Source organism: Polypterus senegalus, chromosome 2, assembly GCF_016835505.1.
Source record: "Polypterus senegalus isolate Bchr_013 chromosome 2, ASM1683550v1, whole genome shotgun sequence".
In the NCBI taxonomy this organism is placed as follows: Eukaryota; Metazoa; Chordata; class Cladistia; order Polypteriformes; family Polypteridae; genus Polypterus; species Polypterus senegalus.
In genome coordinates, this window is record NC_053155.1 from 209,611,959 (window position 1) to 209,628,039 (window position 16,081).

General features: G+C 36.3%; 1 protein-coding gene across 2 annotated transcripts in view; it reads left to right on the forward strand.

The window, feature by feature from the left end:
- Positions 1-16,081, forward strand: part of cpb2 (carboxypeptidase B2 (plasma)) — an 86,751-nt gene that overhangs the window by 29,379 nt on the left and 41,291 nt on the right. For both annotated transcript variants that reach the window (XM_039745258.1, XM_039745259.1), the window contains exons 4-7: positions 4,185-4,296; positions 6,893-6,994; positions 10,680-10,784; positions 11,263-11,373. In XM_039745258.1, coding sequence (XP_039601192.1) covers positions 4,185-4,296; positions 6,893-6,994; positions 10,680-10,784; positions 11,263-11,373 — 430 coding nt within the window. The remainder of the gene's footprint in view (positions 1-4,184; positions 4,297-6,892; positions 6,995-10,679; positions 10,785-11,262; positions 11,374-16,081) is intronic.

Consider the following 16,081-nt stretch of genomic DNA (forward strand, 5'->3'; position numbering starts at 1 on the left):
TAGTCTTGTGTGTCGTCAAAGTGTCTGTCTGAGACGATCTGGTCTCAATCGCTTCGCTCAAACCCCCCTCCCCCGGAGGAACGCTATGCTCCTGTCACTTTCTGTTGTGGGGGACCTGAATACACGCTAAGGAGAAGTGGACTTTGTGCTGCTTCTTGCCAAGATGCTTGTTCTGCTTGTCGCTCTGCGCATCAATCATTTAAAAGCCTGTACAGCAGCTGTCCTTCTGTCTAACTGCCTTGTCTTGCGTGACGTTAGAATGTTTTATAATAGAGAGATGTTACTCATATTCTTAGCCCGACATCCACATATCATATGTGTTTACAAAGTGTGTACAAAGTGTGTTTTAATAAGTTTACATGTGTTTAAAGCTTGTGGGATGGGTATTTTAAGGCTTAAACTATAAAAAAAATGTTTATTTATATGGTCTTTCTATATCGCAGATTTTCACCTATCACTGATGGGTCTGGAACGTAACTTCTGCGATAGGCAGGGGATTACTGTATAGTTGTCCCATCTGGGCAAGGGCCATGGCTGTATGCCACTATATGTATATAGATGGATTCAATTCTTTTGAAATCTTGAAATAAAATAACCCCAAAAAGTGAAGGTTTTCATTTACAGTGTAGTTTAATGAAGTTGCCTTCATTTTTTTTGGTTTTAATTTATTATCCTGTTGACGTTTTTTCATAATTTTATATGGTTATGTGTCAGACTCTGAAAAGACAACTAAATACATTAAGTTTTTATTTTTTGATTAAATGGTACTATGCTGATATTTATAAAACAGCCAGTGAAGTCTATCTGACAGATGATCCAGGGTGTTATTTTGTAGTTGTTGGGTGTTGGATGTGTAGTTTATTACATCGTAAAAATTCCAAGTTACACTACTTTTGTAAGAAAACAAAGGCCACTTTCAATTTAGGTGTCAAGACCATCAAAATTACAGTATTGGTTGTTAAATTAATTTTGTAATGTCACTAAGTAGCTGCGGTGGGTTGGCTCCCTGCCCGGGGTTTGTTTCCTGCCTTGTGCTCTTTGTTAGCTGGGATTGGCTCCAGCAGACCCCCGTAACCCTGTAGTTAGGATATAGTGGGTTGGATAATGGATAGATGGATGGATGTCACTAAGTAGAGTCAGTTAAAATAACATTAGAATAGACCAAGAGTTCCCAAAGTGGTCGATATCGACCCACTGGGGTCGAGTTGAACTTTCTAGAGGTCGATAGTTTAAATAAAAAAAAGTTGGGGGTCGACGACAGCAAAAATAGACCCCTTTACTACTGCTATTTGTTTGTTACTTCAAAATATCTAAGATTCCAATAGGTACCTAATTAAGAAGTAAAAAAATTCAAAAAAACTTTTTTGATAAAAACACATTACATACCAAACTTGCAAACTAAAAGGTAAAATGTGTCATTTAAGGAGTCACATGTAAGAATGCATGAAAATACATGTAGCACAAACATGTCTGTGTATTGTCTTATCGAATGTATCAAAGCAAGTGTGGACATGAAAAACCGCTGCATGTCTGCCTTGCTCGCAGTGGGACGAGACAACAGATGTTTGATATTAGCAGAATCAATCAGTCTTGTACGGTCATGCTTTCATAAAACACTATAAATTGGTTCATTTGATGTGACATGTACTTATTCGTGATTTGAACTTTGAATATAATTATTTATTGAGGAGCAGTACTACGAAAAAGAAAATCAGAGGACACAGTTTATTTATTCGACTTTGAACAAAAATCTTCTGTTTCAAGTAAGTACATACTTTATTGTTTTTTTTTTATCACAGGGGCTGTTGACATTGTTTGTTAATAAAAGTTTTTATTTCTTTGGATAATAATATGACTGAACGAAAAAAGAAATGCAGACAGTACAGCTTGGACTATTTGTACTTATTTTAAATGCACATATTTATTTCATAAATGTCAAAAATGTAAAAAAACTCTGCTCATATTTTTTTTGCTTTCATTTTCGTTAGTGCAAGTTTCCATATTAAATGTTGCACAAGATAATGCCATATTCCATAGTCCTTTTATCTTTTTCAATCATTAATTACAAGTGATTAAAATGAAAAGTTTGATATCTAGTGAAAAATTTAATATTGAGTACTGTACAAATTTGAGTCAGTAAAGTAAATGACTAGGGGGTCGAAGGTTTTAAATGTTTTTGGTAAAGGGATCTGCATCCAAAAAAAGTTTGGGAACTCTTGGAATAGACAGTAAAATCACGATTTTCCTATTGTGTCTTTTATGAAACACTTTCATTAGAAATCACCTACACAAGTCATCTTGAGTTTCATGTGCTGCACTGTATGTGCACCAAATTAAATATGATGTGATTCAGTGGGTTTTTATATATTTTTATAAAAATCAGATGAGATTAAAAGGCATTTTTAAAATACGGATATTCCATTAGTTTGTGAGTTATACTTTTTCTACTCACTTAAAATTTATTGTTTAATTTTTTGGGTATAACAATTTTTTTACTGGAGCATGGCTATTGGGGATGTGAAAATGAGAAAACCAGAAATGTAGTTTGTAATGCCATCATTAACATAACGCTTCAAATGTTTTTTTGCATATAAGTTTGGGGACTCTCTAAAATACTAGCGAATTGGAGTGTGCGTTCAAATTAGATTACGGACTTCAGCTTTAATTCTACAGTCTCTGATTCTTGATTTGCATGTTTGGTTTAGGTTTACGGTAGACGGCCTCTCTGATTTTGACCCATGGTACTTGTAATCAATCTTGTATTCTTTCTGGTCATCTCCTGGACACTCCTCATTACTTTAAAATTATGCCTAGGAAAGTGTGGCAGAAGACACCAAGGGTGTTCCTTTGACCCAAAGGATGCCCACCACAATCTCACCCCATGACAAGAGAGAGTTTGCATTGTGTGAAGGAAAATAAGTTTGCAAATTGCAATGCACTGGATGGCAGACAGTGCAGTCATTTTAAGAAAAACGATAAAATTAGACTAAAGTACCCAGATCACCTAAGAGTTGTGCTTTTAAATTTATGTCCATTATAATAAAAACATTTTAGGACATTTTTATCTAGGGATGTCATTTTGTAGTGTATTAAAAAGAGCAATAAAAGACAGGATAAATCTCCCAAATCAGCCATAATTTTTCACTTTTGTATCAAAAAGAGAAATTGAGACTGTTTTATATACAGTAAGATACAACACACCTTTTGTGCATTGTTGGAATTGCTTAGGAGAAAACAGAGGTGGATCCTAATCTGCTTATCATCTAATCGCCTTTTGTCCACACTACTGTGTGTCGTTTTAGTGTGGACAGAGATATTTTCATAAGCAATGTGAAAACACTAATAAGGACAGAAACATTTGTTGTTTTAAAACCATGTTTTTAAATGAAAATGTAGTATTGACATAGCTAAGTTTTAATTTCTGGTATTTCTGACTTATTTGTTATCTAACATCTGCCACAATGATACAGCAACAAAAAGCAACATTACTGTTTCATATTTATGGTCAACTAGATTGTAACAGATAACTCTAAACTCTATAAAGATCCTAAAATTACCACATGGCTTAAAAGCGTATTGCCTTGCATTTGGGGCTTGGGAGCATGGAGAACTCATTTCTTTACAGTTGTTGTACTTCTATATTAGTTTTGCATTGACATCAAATTTTAGCATTATTTTGGTGATGCCCTCTGTTTGCCACTTTGTATTCAAGTTTGCAATTCTGGTGATATTTTTCCCCAAATAGCTGATTGCATCACCAGCATTTAAGATGAAAACATGTTATCTCTCATGTCCAAGTTTGTGGATATAAAATGAAAATATTGTTGCTGTGTTAGCATAGTTAAGGCTAATGGTTCAGGCTGATATTAGGATATTCTGGTGGGTTGTGACTAAACATTTGGGACTTTTTTAAGCTTCTGGTTTTTGACCGCCACCAGTTTTTTCCTTTGCCTATTACTTTCATCTCAAAATCCTGCTAAGATTCTTCTTCTGGGTGTGCCACCAAAGGCACTTAATTTGTATGTCAATAATAAACAACCAAATATCAAAGTGTTATATATGCTGCCAGAATGCTGGGCTACTAAATGATATGGTGCATATTTCTGCATTGGTTTAAATATTCTCCTTTAGAAGATACACTTGCGTATAATGCCTACTTTAATTCTGCTATTACAATTTTACAGTGTTCTGGTAGAAGATGTCCAAGAGCTCATAGAGGTTCAAACTAAGAATATATCCACTGACCCACGGTCTTCAACTGGATCCTTTTATGAACAGTACCATCCGCTGGAAGAAGTAAGATATCATCATTCTTTTTTCCATTAATTCCTTTTCATAACTCATTTTTGTATTAAAGGGGTGAAAAGGAAAAGCGTATTAAAGGGTAATCATAGCATGGATGTCTGAAATATGTGTTTTTATGTTTTATGGGTAACTCACACTTCTTATTTGTGAAAGACAAACTATGGTCTTTACATCTAGAGTTAGGGATGTTCTCAGAAGCATATGGAGACCAAAATTCCAAAAATTCCAAATTTTCAAATAAGGGTGGAGACAATCTAGAATCTAGAATTTTACTACTGTTGTAATGGCAAAAAAATCCACTATATAGGCAGTAATAAAGAAATAACTAAAGATAGAAGCCAAATGACAGATACTGATAGTCCCTTGGTCTACAAACCTTTCCATTTGCAGCAGCAGTCATGTTATCTTTACTCACCTTTCTTATGTTACATTATAATTAATGTGTTATAACAACACAAGTACAATATTCTGGTACAGCATTGAGTGGTTATATACCCGAGTAACACAAGCCAGTGCTTTCTTGCCCTCTGTACAAGTTCAAATTTCAAAATACCATAATTAAATCAAAATAATATTGACTGAACAAGTTTAGTCCCTGCCAATCAATTTTATATTGCATAAGTATTGGCCATCAATAACACTGTAAAAGGGACAAAGGAGGCTCCCTGTATATGTTCAGACCCATGCAGGCTTGCAAGGAGGGGGCAGCAGGAAATAAATCCTGGCAAGTATTAGTCCAGCATGGGCTATGGTGACAACAGCTGATAGCTAGAAGTATTTCTAAGAAACAAACAAAAAAAAATTACACTCATATTTTTTGAAAAATACAATGGGTTTCATGCATCTGAAAAACTCACTTAAATTTTCTGTAAAGATGAAAGAAAAAAGAAATAAATAAATCATGCCTACACTGTTAGCACAAAATGACATCACTGAGGAGAAATCAAAAAAGAATTAGCTTGTATTGAAAGTTTGTGCAGCACATTGTACAAATTCCAAAGGAATTAATTCATGGTTGAGTGTGGGCATAATTACTGGCCTCAAGCAATTCAGGGCTCAGGTGCTAGAAGGGGAATGTGGACAAAGCTAACACCCTGAGCCAATTTTTTAATAATTTTTCCCTCCCTCTGCTACTACTTCAACAACTCCTACCACGTCAACTGGTATGAGCAGATGAGAGTCCACTTCTGTCCATCAATATATGCTGTCCATAACTGAAGACCAAGTGAGGAGACAATGGAGAAAGCTGACTACAGGAGTCAGTCCTCAAGTTCTTTAAGGCTGTGCTGACCCCCTCTGTGGTGTTCTCTGTCAGCTGTTCAGTCTGCACCTAAGGCTCCAAAAAGTGGCATTGCTGTGGGAAACCTCCTGCACTGTTCCTGTTCCAGAGAAGGCAGATGCTTCTTTACCCAATGACTACAAACCAGTGACAATTACTTCTCACTTCATAAAGACCTTTGAGAGGCTGATCCTGTGCAAAATATGAGTCCTCTTGTCGTAGACCACCTGGACCCTTTGCAGGCTGGACAAAGATTGGAGTGAAGGATGCAATTATCTGTCTGCTCCACAAGGCTTATTCTTACCTGGACAAACCTGGCAGCACTGTGAGGATTATGTTTTTCTCTTTATCCAGCACCTTCAGTACCATCCAGCCATTACTGATAAGGAGTAATCTGAAACATTTGCAGGTGGATGAGTCTATGGTGTCCTGGATAATTGACTATCTCTCTGGCAGGTTGCAGTTTGTGTGGCTCATGGAGTGAGTCTCTGATGTGGACATGAGTAAAGCTTGAGCACCACAAGGAACAGTCTTGTCTTCTTTTGTCTTCACTATGTACACCTCAGACTACAAATATAACACCAAGTTATGTCACTTGCAGAAATTCTCAGATGACTCTGTACTTATGGGGTGTAATGCCAAAGGGGATGAGACAGAGGAGAAGAGTCAGGATGAGAAATTTGTTTCTTGGTACAAAAAGAATTGTTAGCAACTTAACATCAGCAAAACCACAGAACTGGTTATTGACTTGCAATGCACCAAAGAACCTTTATGACTGTCCACTATTCAGGGAGTTGATATAGAGGTGGCCCCTACAAGTATTTGAAAGTCCACATTAATGACAGGTTGGACTGCCTTGGAACACAGATAAACTATATAAAAAAGGGCAGAGCAGGCTCTCTTTAATTAGGAGACTGTATTCTTTTAATATAGGAAGTGACATCCTCCAGTGATACTACAACTCTGTGATGTCCAGTGTGATTGTTCTATGTTGTAGTGTTTTGAGTGATAACATCACTTCAAGAGAGGTCCATCCAATCAACAAGCTAGTTTAAAGGGCGGAGCAGGCTCAGTTATGGGACACTTTCTTGACATCCTGGAGGTAGCAGTAAAGGCGAGAATTAAAACAAAAGTGACTTCCTTTGCTGAACATCCCTTCTTTGACACCCATCTTCTGTAAAAAGCCTCATTTCCCCTTGGCGACAAATATAGTTCTATCTGTCTATTACAAAAAATATCCTTCTGTAATGTGCATAGTAACTATCATACTAAAGTGAATTAAACAACCTAAATGTAAATTATTTACAGATATATTCCTGGATTGACAGAACAACCCAATGGCGTCCTGACTTGGTGCAAACCATTCTGATTGGATCAACATTTGAGAAGCATCCACTTTATGTCCTAAAGGTAAAATGTTCCTCAAATTCTAAGTTATGAGAGTGGTGCATTGGAGAAAACTAACTTACATGTCATGATTTTTAATCGTACAGGAAAAAGATTTTTAAGATTTCTAGTCTATTCAGTAGTAACTTGAAGGGGATGATTTACCCACCATGGTCTGTTTTGAACATGATTTCCTCTTAATTGGATATGTTAAAGCCAATCTTCCTACAATTTTTTGCTGTAATTCATTTATCCAACAATCTAAGTTTATTAAGCTGTCGTAGTGTGGTGACACATTGTTGACCCCGTTCCCTCGCAGATCCTGTGTCCTGCATTGAAATCACACACTCAGACATTGATGCTTCTGTTTTCCTACTGCATTTTCAAGGATGGGTTGATTGGCAATTCCAAACTGGCTCTGTGTGACTGTGGATGTGCATGCAATGGACTGGCACTCTGTCCAGAGCTATCGCCTGCCTTGTGCCAAAACTGATCATAATAGATTCCATGCCCCTATATTGGATTTAACAAGTCTGGGAGTGTTGTGTTACTTCTGTTCATGGTCCTTTACAGTATATCCCATTTTCTATTCATAGTGTATATGAAATAAGATTTCAAGGAGAACCATCCAAAATTATGTTTAACTGATTATAATTATGTTGTGGGCTGGCGCCCTGCCCGGGGTTTGTTCCTGCCTTGCACTCTGTGCTGGCTAGTATTGGCTCCAGCAGATACCCGTGACCCTGTTTTAGGATATAGCGGGTTGGAGAATGACTGACTGACTGACTGATTATTATTTAATGCCAGAGTATTCTCTAAATCGCGGGTTCTTAAACATTTTAATAAGGATCTATTTAAGGAAATTGATACCATACTTGGACCTAATACTGTAGACAAATAATAATAGCCAAATAACAAAAATGTAAGCAGTTTTGTTTCCTTTCCAGAATATTTCTCACATGAGTATTACTAAAAGAGAAAAGTGGAAAGCAATCATACCCACCTTAATCTAAGGATAGCTGTCTGTGTGTCCATCCAGTTGCTAAGTCTCTGCCAACACGTGGCGCATCACAAATACAGTATTTGTAGTAATAAAATGCATTACATTTGTCATTCCAAGAAATGGCACATCAGAAACGTTTATAGTAATGTATTTGGATACTACAAATGTTTGTGATGCACCATCTGTTGGAATGATAAATACAATGCATTTTATTACTGTGTGCATTACAAAATACACAGTTTTAAATTACTACTGATGTTTGTTATTGACATCTGATAACCTATAGGAGCCCTTTACATGCGGTCTTCCAAATCTTAGGATTCACTGGACACAGCTTCACAGATGCTCTCTTTACGTTGAATGTTCTTGTTTATTTCTTCAGATGCAAGTCAGTAGTTTTACTTTTGTTTAATTACTGTTTCCCTTTCGGAGAGTTTTGATGTTTATCTTATTTTCCATCCTAATTTCAACATTGAGTTAATGCTTTTGGATATATACAGATCATTTTCTTTCTGTTTCTTACTTTATTTCACAAACACAGCATATTACTATTAAAAGTGTTTTTTGTACTTGTTATGAATGTTCAAAAAATTTAACCACAGCAGATTAAGGACAAAAATAAAAATACTCCTAGGTCAATATGATGAGGAAAACATCTGCATAACTGATGAATTTCTACTTCCATCCATTCATTTTTGGGTACTCTTAAACCAGTTCTAGATTACGAGGGGGCCTAGTGCTAATCCCATCTGCATTCCACACCAGTAGGAACCAGTCATGGGTAACGTACAAGTTAATTAGAGACCACATGCATGTCTAAATTGTTTCTAGTGGATGTGCAAGTTTATATATCATACATGTTTTTGGGACGTGTGAGGAAAAATAAAAAACAAAGAAAACAAAACTAACATTCATTTTTACAGCTACTTAATCCAATTCATTCCCACAAAAATGTACAATGTATTGTGACAGTATCAGACAACAGGCAGGAAGAAGTCTATTGCAGAGCCCACACACACACTCAACTGCAACCACCCTAGGAAAATTTAGAATTGCCAAATACTTTAATGTACCAAACATTTTGGGGATTTGAGAGGAAAATCAGAATATTTGGAGGATAAATCATGCAGACATGGGCAAAATCCACACTGGATGGACAGGATTCAAAGTCAAGACTCTGGAGTCATGAGCCAGTGGCAATTTTTCACTGCCCTGCCTATTTGGTCCAGTTAAAATGTAAGAATTAGAAACTACTACTAAATTTCAAATTGCAGAAATAGTTTATGACAAGAAACTGTACTGATTATTTACAGTGAATACTACAGCCATGAGAAGGAGTACTTGCGTGCGTGCATGCTGGCTGCTCAAGGTTTTATAGTAATTTTGTGGGACAGAAGACGTCACCTTTCGCAAATGCGTTCACCTCACCGTGTGCCGGCGGAGGGATGATGTAGAGCAGTTTAATTGGTCGCCGCAGCAGTGCTGAATACATAAAGGAATTACGGCCTCTAGACGCTGCTTTTTCTGACAAGATCTTGCTAGAGAAAGGTACTTGGTAGAACAGCGATTTGAATTTACCAAGCACTACTGCTTGTGCCGTGATTATTGTAAATATTTTATTTTTCTTGTATATATAAATATCTCTGGATTAACTTTGGTGGAGGTATTTATTGGGTTGTGGTTTTTGGTACACTGTTTATTTTTGTATATACACTTTTTTTCTGTATTTTGAATATTTTGGATGAATCCTGTATTACACACTGTTTCAAGGAGCAGCTTCCTGACTTGGATCACTGTGGAGGAAGACAGCTTCACATTTTGCTTCTGTGTATACATATATGTTTCACTAGTTTGTGTGTATTTAAATTCCGCAGGACATTATTTTTGTTTTCTTTAAGTGCACCTGTAAATAAAACCTCAATTTTTCAAAAAACCCAATCCTTTTTGTGTCCGTGTCTCCCTGTCTTACACCATCATCCTGGTCACACTCAGTCCCACATACTAGACACCTAGAGTGTAGACTGGTGATCCCAATTCCCACTACGTGGGGTGTCACAACGCTGTATCTGCACTTCCCTGTTTCTACTTTGTGAACCAGAGCAAAGCAGCACATAACAGACTGACCTCCAAGGAAACAACTTAGTTTTCTGCAATATTGTATATATTTCATCACCAAGTGCCCATTGCCACAACCCCATTATTCGAAGCATATGTGTATACTTGACAATCCAGGGGGAAAAACTTCCCCGTCCTTTTAAATTTGTATGAATTTTTATTTATTTTATTTTTACATTATGAGGAGTAAGAAGAAGCCAACAGAATCGGAATACCGTGTCAACGCAATGACACAACTTGCTAAGCACGTCAGACTTTCTTCCACTTAAATAATTTGCAATTTATATGTATATCTTTTTCCTATGTCTATCTGTTATGGAATAGCTAATTGTAAAGGTACACCAAATGCCTAGGAGAAATCTAAAGATGAAATTGTGGTTAGTATTCATTATGGTTACTAGGAATGAAAGTCTCCTGCTTTTACCAGAGTTAAAGAATACATAAAAGTTATATAAATACTGTAAACTTTGATGCATTCATTTAAAAATGACAGAACTAGTTGTATTGACTTTATATGAGCATTTATAATGAAACAATAAAGAAGAATATTGTTATTATTCTTTCATCTGCAATATATTCTCATATTGATAGTTGTCTGGAAAAGGAACAGGCCCCAAAAAAGCAATGTGGATGGACTGTGGGATCCATGCAAGGGAATGGATCTCCCCTACATTTTGTATCTGGTTTATTCAGTATGTAAGTACATTAAAACACTTTCCTAAGTTAACATTGTAAATTAAAAAAAAGCAAATGTAACATGTTTAGGAGATACAATAATTGAGGTCTAAAACAATTTGAATGTTTTCTGTTATGTTTATACTCTATCAAGAATGCAAACCATTGGTAATTTTCTTTATATTCTTACCTGGCCATTGCTGCACAACACCAAACTGAGAAGCACTATTAGTAGATTCAAAGGTTAGCCTCCTGCCAAGTTTTGGTTGAATGGATTATATCCTAATATAAGTGAACCAGACTCTCTTTTTAATGCTGGTAAAGCAGAAATGGAATATCAGGAATATAGTGATGGTCCTTTGCCATGCTTTAGTTTTCCAGATAATTGTATGTGTGTAATTTTTCCCCTAAATGTTTACTTTTATGTTTACCATTCACAGACATTTATGCTGTATTCTAGAACTCCTTAATTTCTGATCATAATATTTTTTTATATTAGCATCTTCAGTTTTATGACGTAATCCAAAGCGTTACCAACACTTTGGACAATATGGATATCTATGTTCTCCCTGTAATGAATCCAGATGGATATTCGTTCACCTGGAATGAGGTAAGCATTTTAATCCAAAATTTTGTATAATTAACAAATATCTACTTAGTATTACTATATGACTAAATTCATGAACAAGTTCTTATCAGTTTATAAAAACAGAATTAATAATTGACACTTTTTAAAATAAAACACAACTAAAGAAGACAATACAACTCTTAAGGCAAGGGGGTGCACTAAGAAATGCATAATTGATAAAGCTCAGAAGGTTAGATTTTCAAATCAAGCGGTAATAATTATGTGATATTTTGTCACAAAAGAAACTTTATAGAATTATTTTTTAATACTAAAGTGGGTCAGATATCCGGGTGGAATCTAGAGGCGCACTTGGCCTTCACAACAGCTGAAAGTTTCAATGGAAGAAAATTGACATTGGTTTACAAGCTGATAGTACAGATTGGCACAGAGAAACAAGATATTTTGCACGAATAAACACATTACAAAATACATTTAATAATAAAAAATGCATTGTGCAGGATATGCAATTAATGATAGTAATCAATATTTATGTTTTGAAGAAAACATCATGAATGTATTGTCCATTTCTCCATACACATTCTGACAGACTGCTGTGGAAATTCTGCATTGCTTGATGTAACATGTCAAGAGGAATGCCAGTGATTTTCTCTTCAGTAGTCCTTTTTAGTTCAGCAGTGGCTGCAGGACGTGTGTGGTACACTTGGCTTTTAAGATGTCCCCATAGAAAAAAAATACAAAACAGTGAGATCTGAGGATCTCGGAGGCCATGGAATGTCACCGTTTTATGAAATGAAGCACCTACCATATAATAACTGCCATCAATTGTTGGGCAGTACGCGAAGTGGCTCCATCTGGGGAGTTCTTTTTTAAGGGTGAACCCATTTCTTCGAAATTATGCTCCCATGTTGTAATCGCATGACGATCATGACATCTTAACTGGTAATGACGCTGAAATTCCCTTTGCGCAGCAGTCACACTATCACCATTCTTATAAAAAGCTTTAACAGCAAACACTTGTTCCTCACCACTCCACTGCTCCATTATAACTAATGGCAAGGGGTTCTAAACGAGTTCGCGTTGGTCCCAAACAACTGCCGACGCCACAGGGTCACCAACACCTAGTTCCAAAATTTCCCATTTCCCTGTGCCACCCTGTATTTCAGAATTAGGATGCAAAAGAAATGTAAACATGATTTGTTTCCAGGTAAAATGATTATGACTGTCTTATGGCAATTGTAATTGTAAAAATTAAGACAGTAATTTAAAGCCTACAGAAGGACACTGGACAAAAAGTAAATATATATTTACACAAACAAAACATAAAATGATCTACTTTAAACAAACTTAAAACATGTATAAAAGGAAAGCTCTGCCAAATTGAGTAAAGTAGAAGTCTGCAAAAATTACCTCAAAAGGTAATATATGGCATATGTAGTAACAATGAACACTTGTGTTTCAAAAAGTCAGACTAAATGAAAAGAAGTATGCATGTGATGCACATTCTGTGTCAAGTCAATTCAAGTTCTTTGACATCAGCTCAAGTTGAGTGGACTTACTATCACACCATCCTTACACAGTACTGCAGCATACGGTGGCATGGATATTACGTTCCTCAGGCCCGCAGTGCAAAATATACATAAACACAGGACAAGTGCAAGACAGGTAAATAACTATACTATACTATAAATAGATAAATAAATAATTACAAATAAATAATAGGTAACTAGTAATAATTTGACATGTGTACATAATATATTGAATTTTTTTCTTGTCTGCTCTTCAGAGAGGTTGATAATAATACAGTGCAAAAAAAATAAAAATAGAATTAAATTAATAAATACTATTAGATAAAAAGTATATATAGTATGCAACATGATTTATATACAGTATATATTATATAGAATTGTTACAAATATTACATTTTTATACAGTCTATTTATTATTTCACAATATCTGTTCTTATGATTGACTGTTCAGCAACTTTGTGACTTATGTGTACAAACTATTGTTATATCTACTGATATGAGTGCCAATGGTCCTGTACAGTTTGACAGAAGGAAGGAGTGAGAATTCTTTAATTATCCTGTTATTCTTTCTATATGTCCTGAAGAGAAATCATCTGGCTTGCAATCAGTGCTGGTCAACCATTTAGGTGAAATAAGCTGTCATGTAATGTGCCATTTTGGGGGGATGCTAATTTAGCAAGCCGATTTTGCTTTGTCTTGGATGGTTATGAATTGTGTCCTACTTTCCCCACATGCACTTAAGAACATATGCCTTCCGTAGCACTGGCACAGCAAGGCCACTCTTTGGTTAGTTTGGTATCATTGTTTTGGTCTATTGTATTAAATGAAGGCATCAGTGTTTTTTTTACATCCATTGTTTGTACTTTTATTTTGCCCTTTTTTTATTGTTGAGGACTGGGAGCGCCAGTCGGCACTTTGCCAAGGGGTCCAAAAGGTCACCCAGTAAGCCAGCATTATTCTGTGTCACCTTCACCACACTCTATGTGTTATCTAGAGCTTTATTATCTGGAGCCAAGCAGGTGCCATACCTGGATATCATGGCACTGATGAGGGTGTATTCTGTTGTGCAAATGTAGAGAAGGTTTGTGAGAAAAAATGGAGAAATGCATGCTTACCGCAGACTTCTAAGGAAGTAGGGGTTCTGCGGAGCCTTTCTGACAGGAGCCAAAGTGTGTTGTGCACATTTCAGTTCATTACCGAAATTTAAAGGAAAATTTAAACCTGCTCACCTTCTCCACTTCATCCATTCCAGTGTAGACATCATTGTGGTCTTCTTTCTGCTTTCAAAAGCTCCTCGGTTTTGTTGACATTAAGAATCAGAATGTTCTCCTGGCATCAATGAGTCAGCGAGTAGACCATTCCCCTGTAGGCCATTTCATCATTGTTGGTGATGAGGTCAATGATGGTAGTATCATCAGCAAATTTTGTGATGGAATTACAGCTGTATCTGAGGTGAACAATAAGTACAGAAGGGAGCTGTATTACACTACCGCGTGGAGTCCTGTGTTGAGAAAGGTTTAGAAGTTAGAAGTTTGGTGGTCATCTTTGATGGTACAATAGTGCAAAATGCTAAACTGTAATCTATAAAAAAGCATATACCAGATTGTATTAATCAGATGTGCCAGGATGGTATGAAGTGCAAAGAATGTGGCGTCTCTACTTGACTGGTTCTATGCAAATTGGAGGCAATCATGACAATCTAAAATGCTCTGTTTAATATGTCAAAGCACCAGTGACTGAAAGCGCTTCATCATGATTAGAGTGAGTGACACCAGTCTTTATTCATTCAGACTGTCTATTTTTGTTTTCTTACACACATATATAATTTATGCAATTTTTGAAACAGATGAGGATAAGAAATTCTCTCAGTGAAATATTAAAATTGTCACTGAAGACACCAGCTAATTGATTGCTACCATTTTTTAAAACATACCCTGAAATTCCCTTAATACTAGATGCCTGATGGCATTAACTAGTTTAAGAGCCCTCCTTACGTCATGCACAGAAACAAAGGGGGATAAATCCAGCTGATGTCACAATCATAACAGGCATAAAAATATCTCATTTGTTGCTACTGAAATCGAACACAGTGGAGCTACAGTCCAGTTAAAGAAGCTATGGGCGTTGCTGCAAAGTACTGATAAACTTAACGAGCTGAGAGCTGAACTTAAATTTGTATCTTTGTACTGCCAGCCAATTATGAACACTCTGACTTCTTTTGAGGCACAGTCATTTATAGCTGTCGATGTCTACAACAAAGTGTCTGACTTACTGTCTTGCCTGAAATCATCCGGATTTCCAATTGCAACCAGCAGCTGTGAAGATGCAAAGCACAATGCTGCTGCTAAACTTGAAGAATATTTTGTGCGAACCAAACAGCCGGCAATAGACCTGTTCAGATCTGTGAGAATATTTGATCCAAGACAGCAACCACTCGTATCGAAGAATTTTGCTGATCATGCACAATCAGTGCCAACAATGATGGCTGCAGCAGATGAATGGCAAGTTTATCTGGACATAGCATCTCGCGAAGTAATTCCAGCTGATATCACTGCATTTTTGCCGTGCCTTAGAGGACAGACTGCTTTGCTTAGATCTCTTCTGTTGATGTGGAACATTCTTTCTCAAAATATGGATCGGTGTTGTCACCACTGTGATATTCTCTGTCACAAGAAAACCTACTAGCGTACAGTGCCGTTTTCTTCAACAATAAATAAACAATAACTTTAGAAACATTATTCGATAGTTTGTTGAGAATAATATTATGCCTACATATGTTTCAGCATCGTTTGCCTAAAGAAAATATGTGGATTAAAATGTGCGGTTGGAACGCTTTGATATACCTATTTGATTAGTATTACGAATTATGATTGATTATTTTTAAGGATTAAGAATAAGAAAAATTACATTTATTTTGCTTGGGTTACGAATTAATCTTATGGAGTTCTGGTATGCTGCGGAATTTAAAAAAACATGCCACGGAATTTACGATTTCTTGCCACAGTAAATCGTGGGCCCTACTTATTAGGAAATACGTGGATTGTTTTCGTAGGCACACATTTGTCCACACATTTTTTGATCAGTCCTGTTACGATGTTAGTATACTCATTAAGAATTGATGAGGAGGAGTTTGGTCTCGTCTGATGCGAGAGATGGACGTCTGAAGTGGAGCTCCGCTAGCAGCGGTGTTATTTTTCATATTA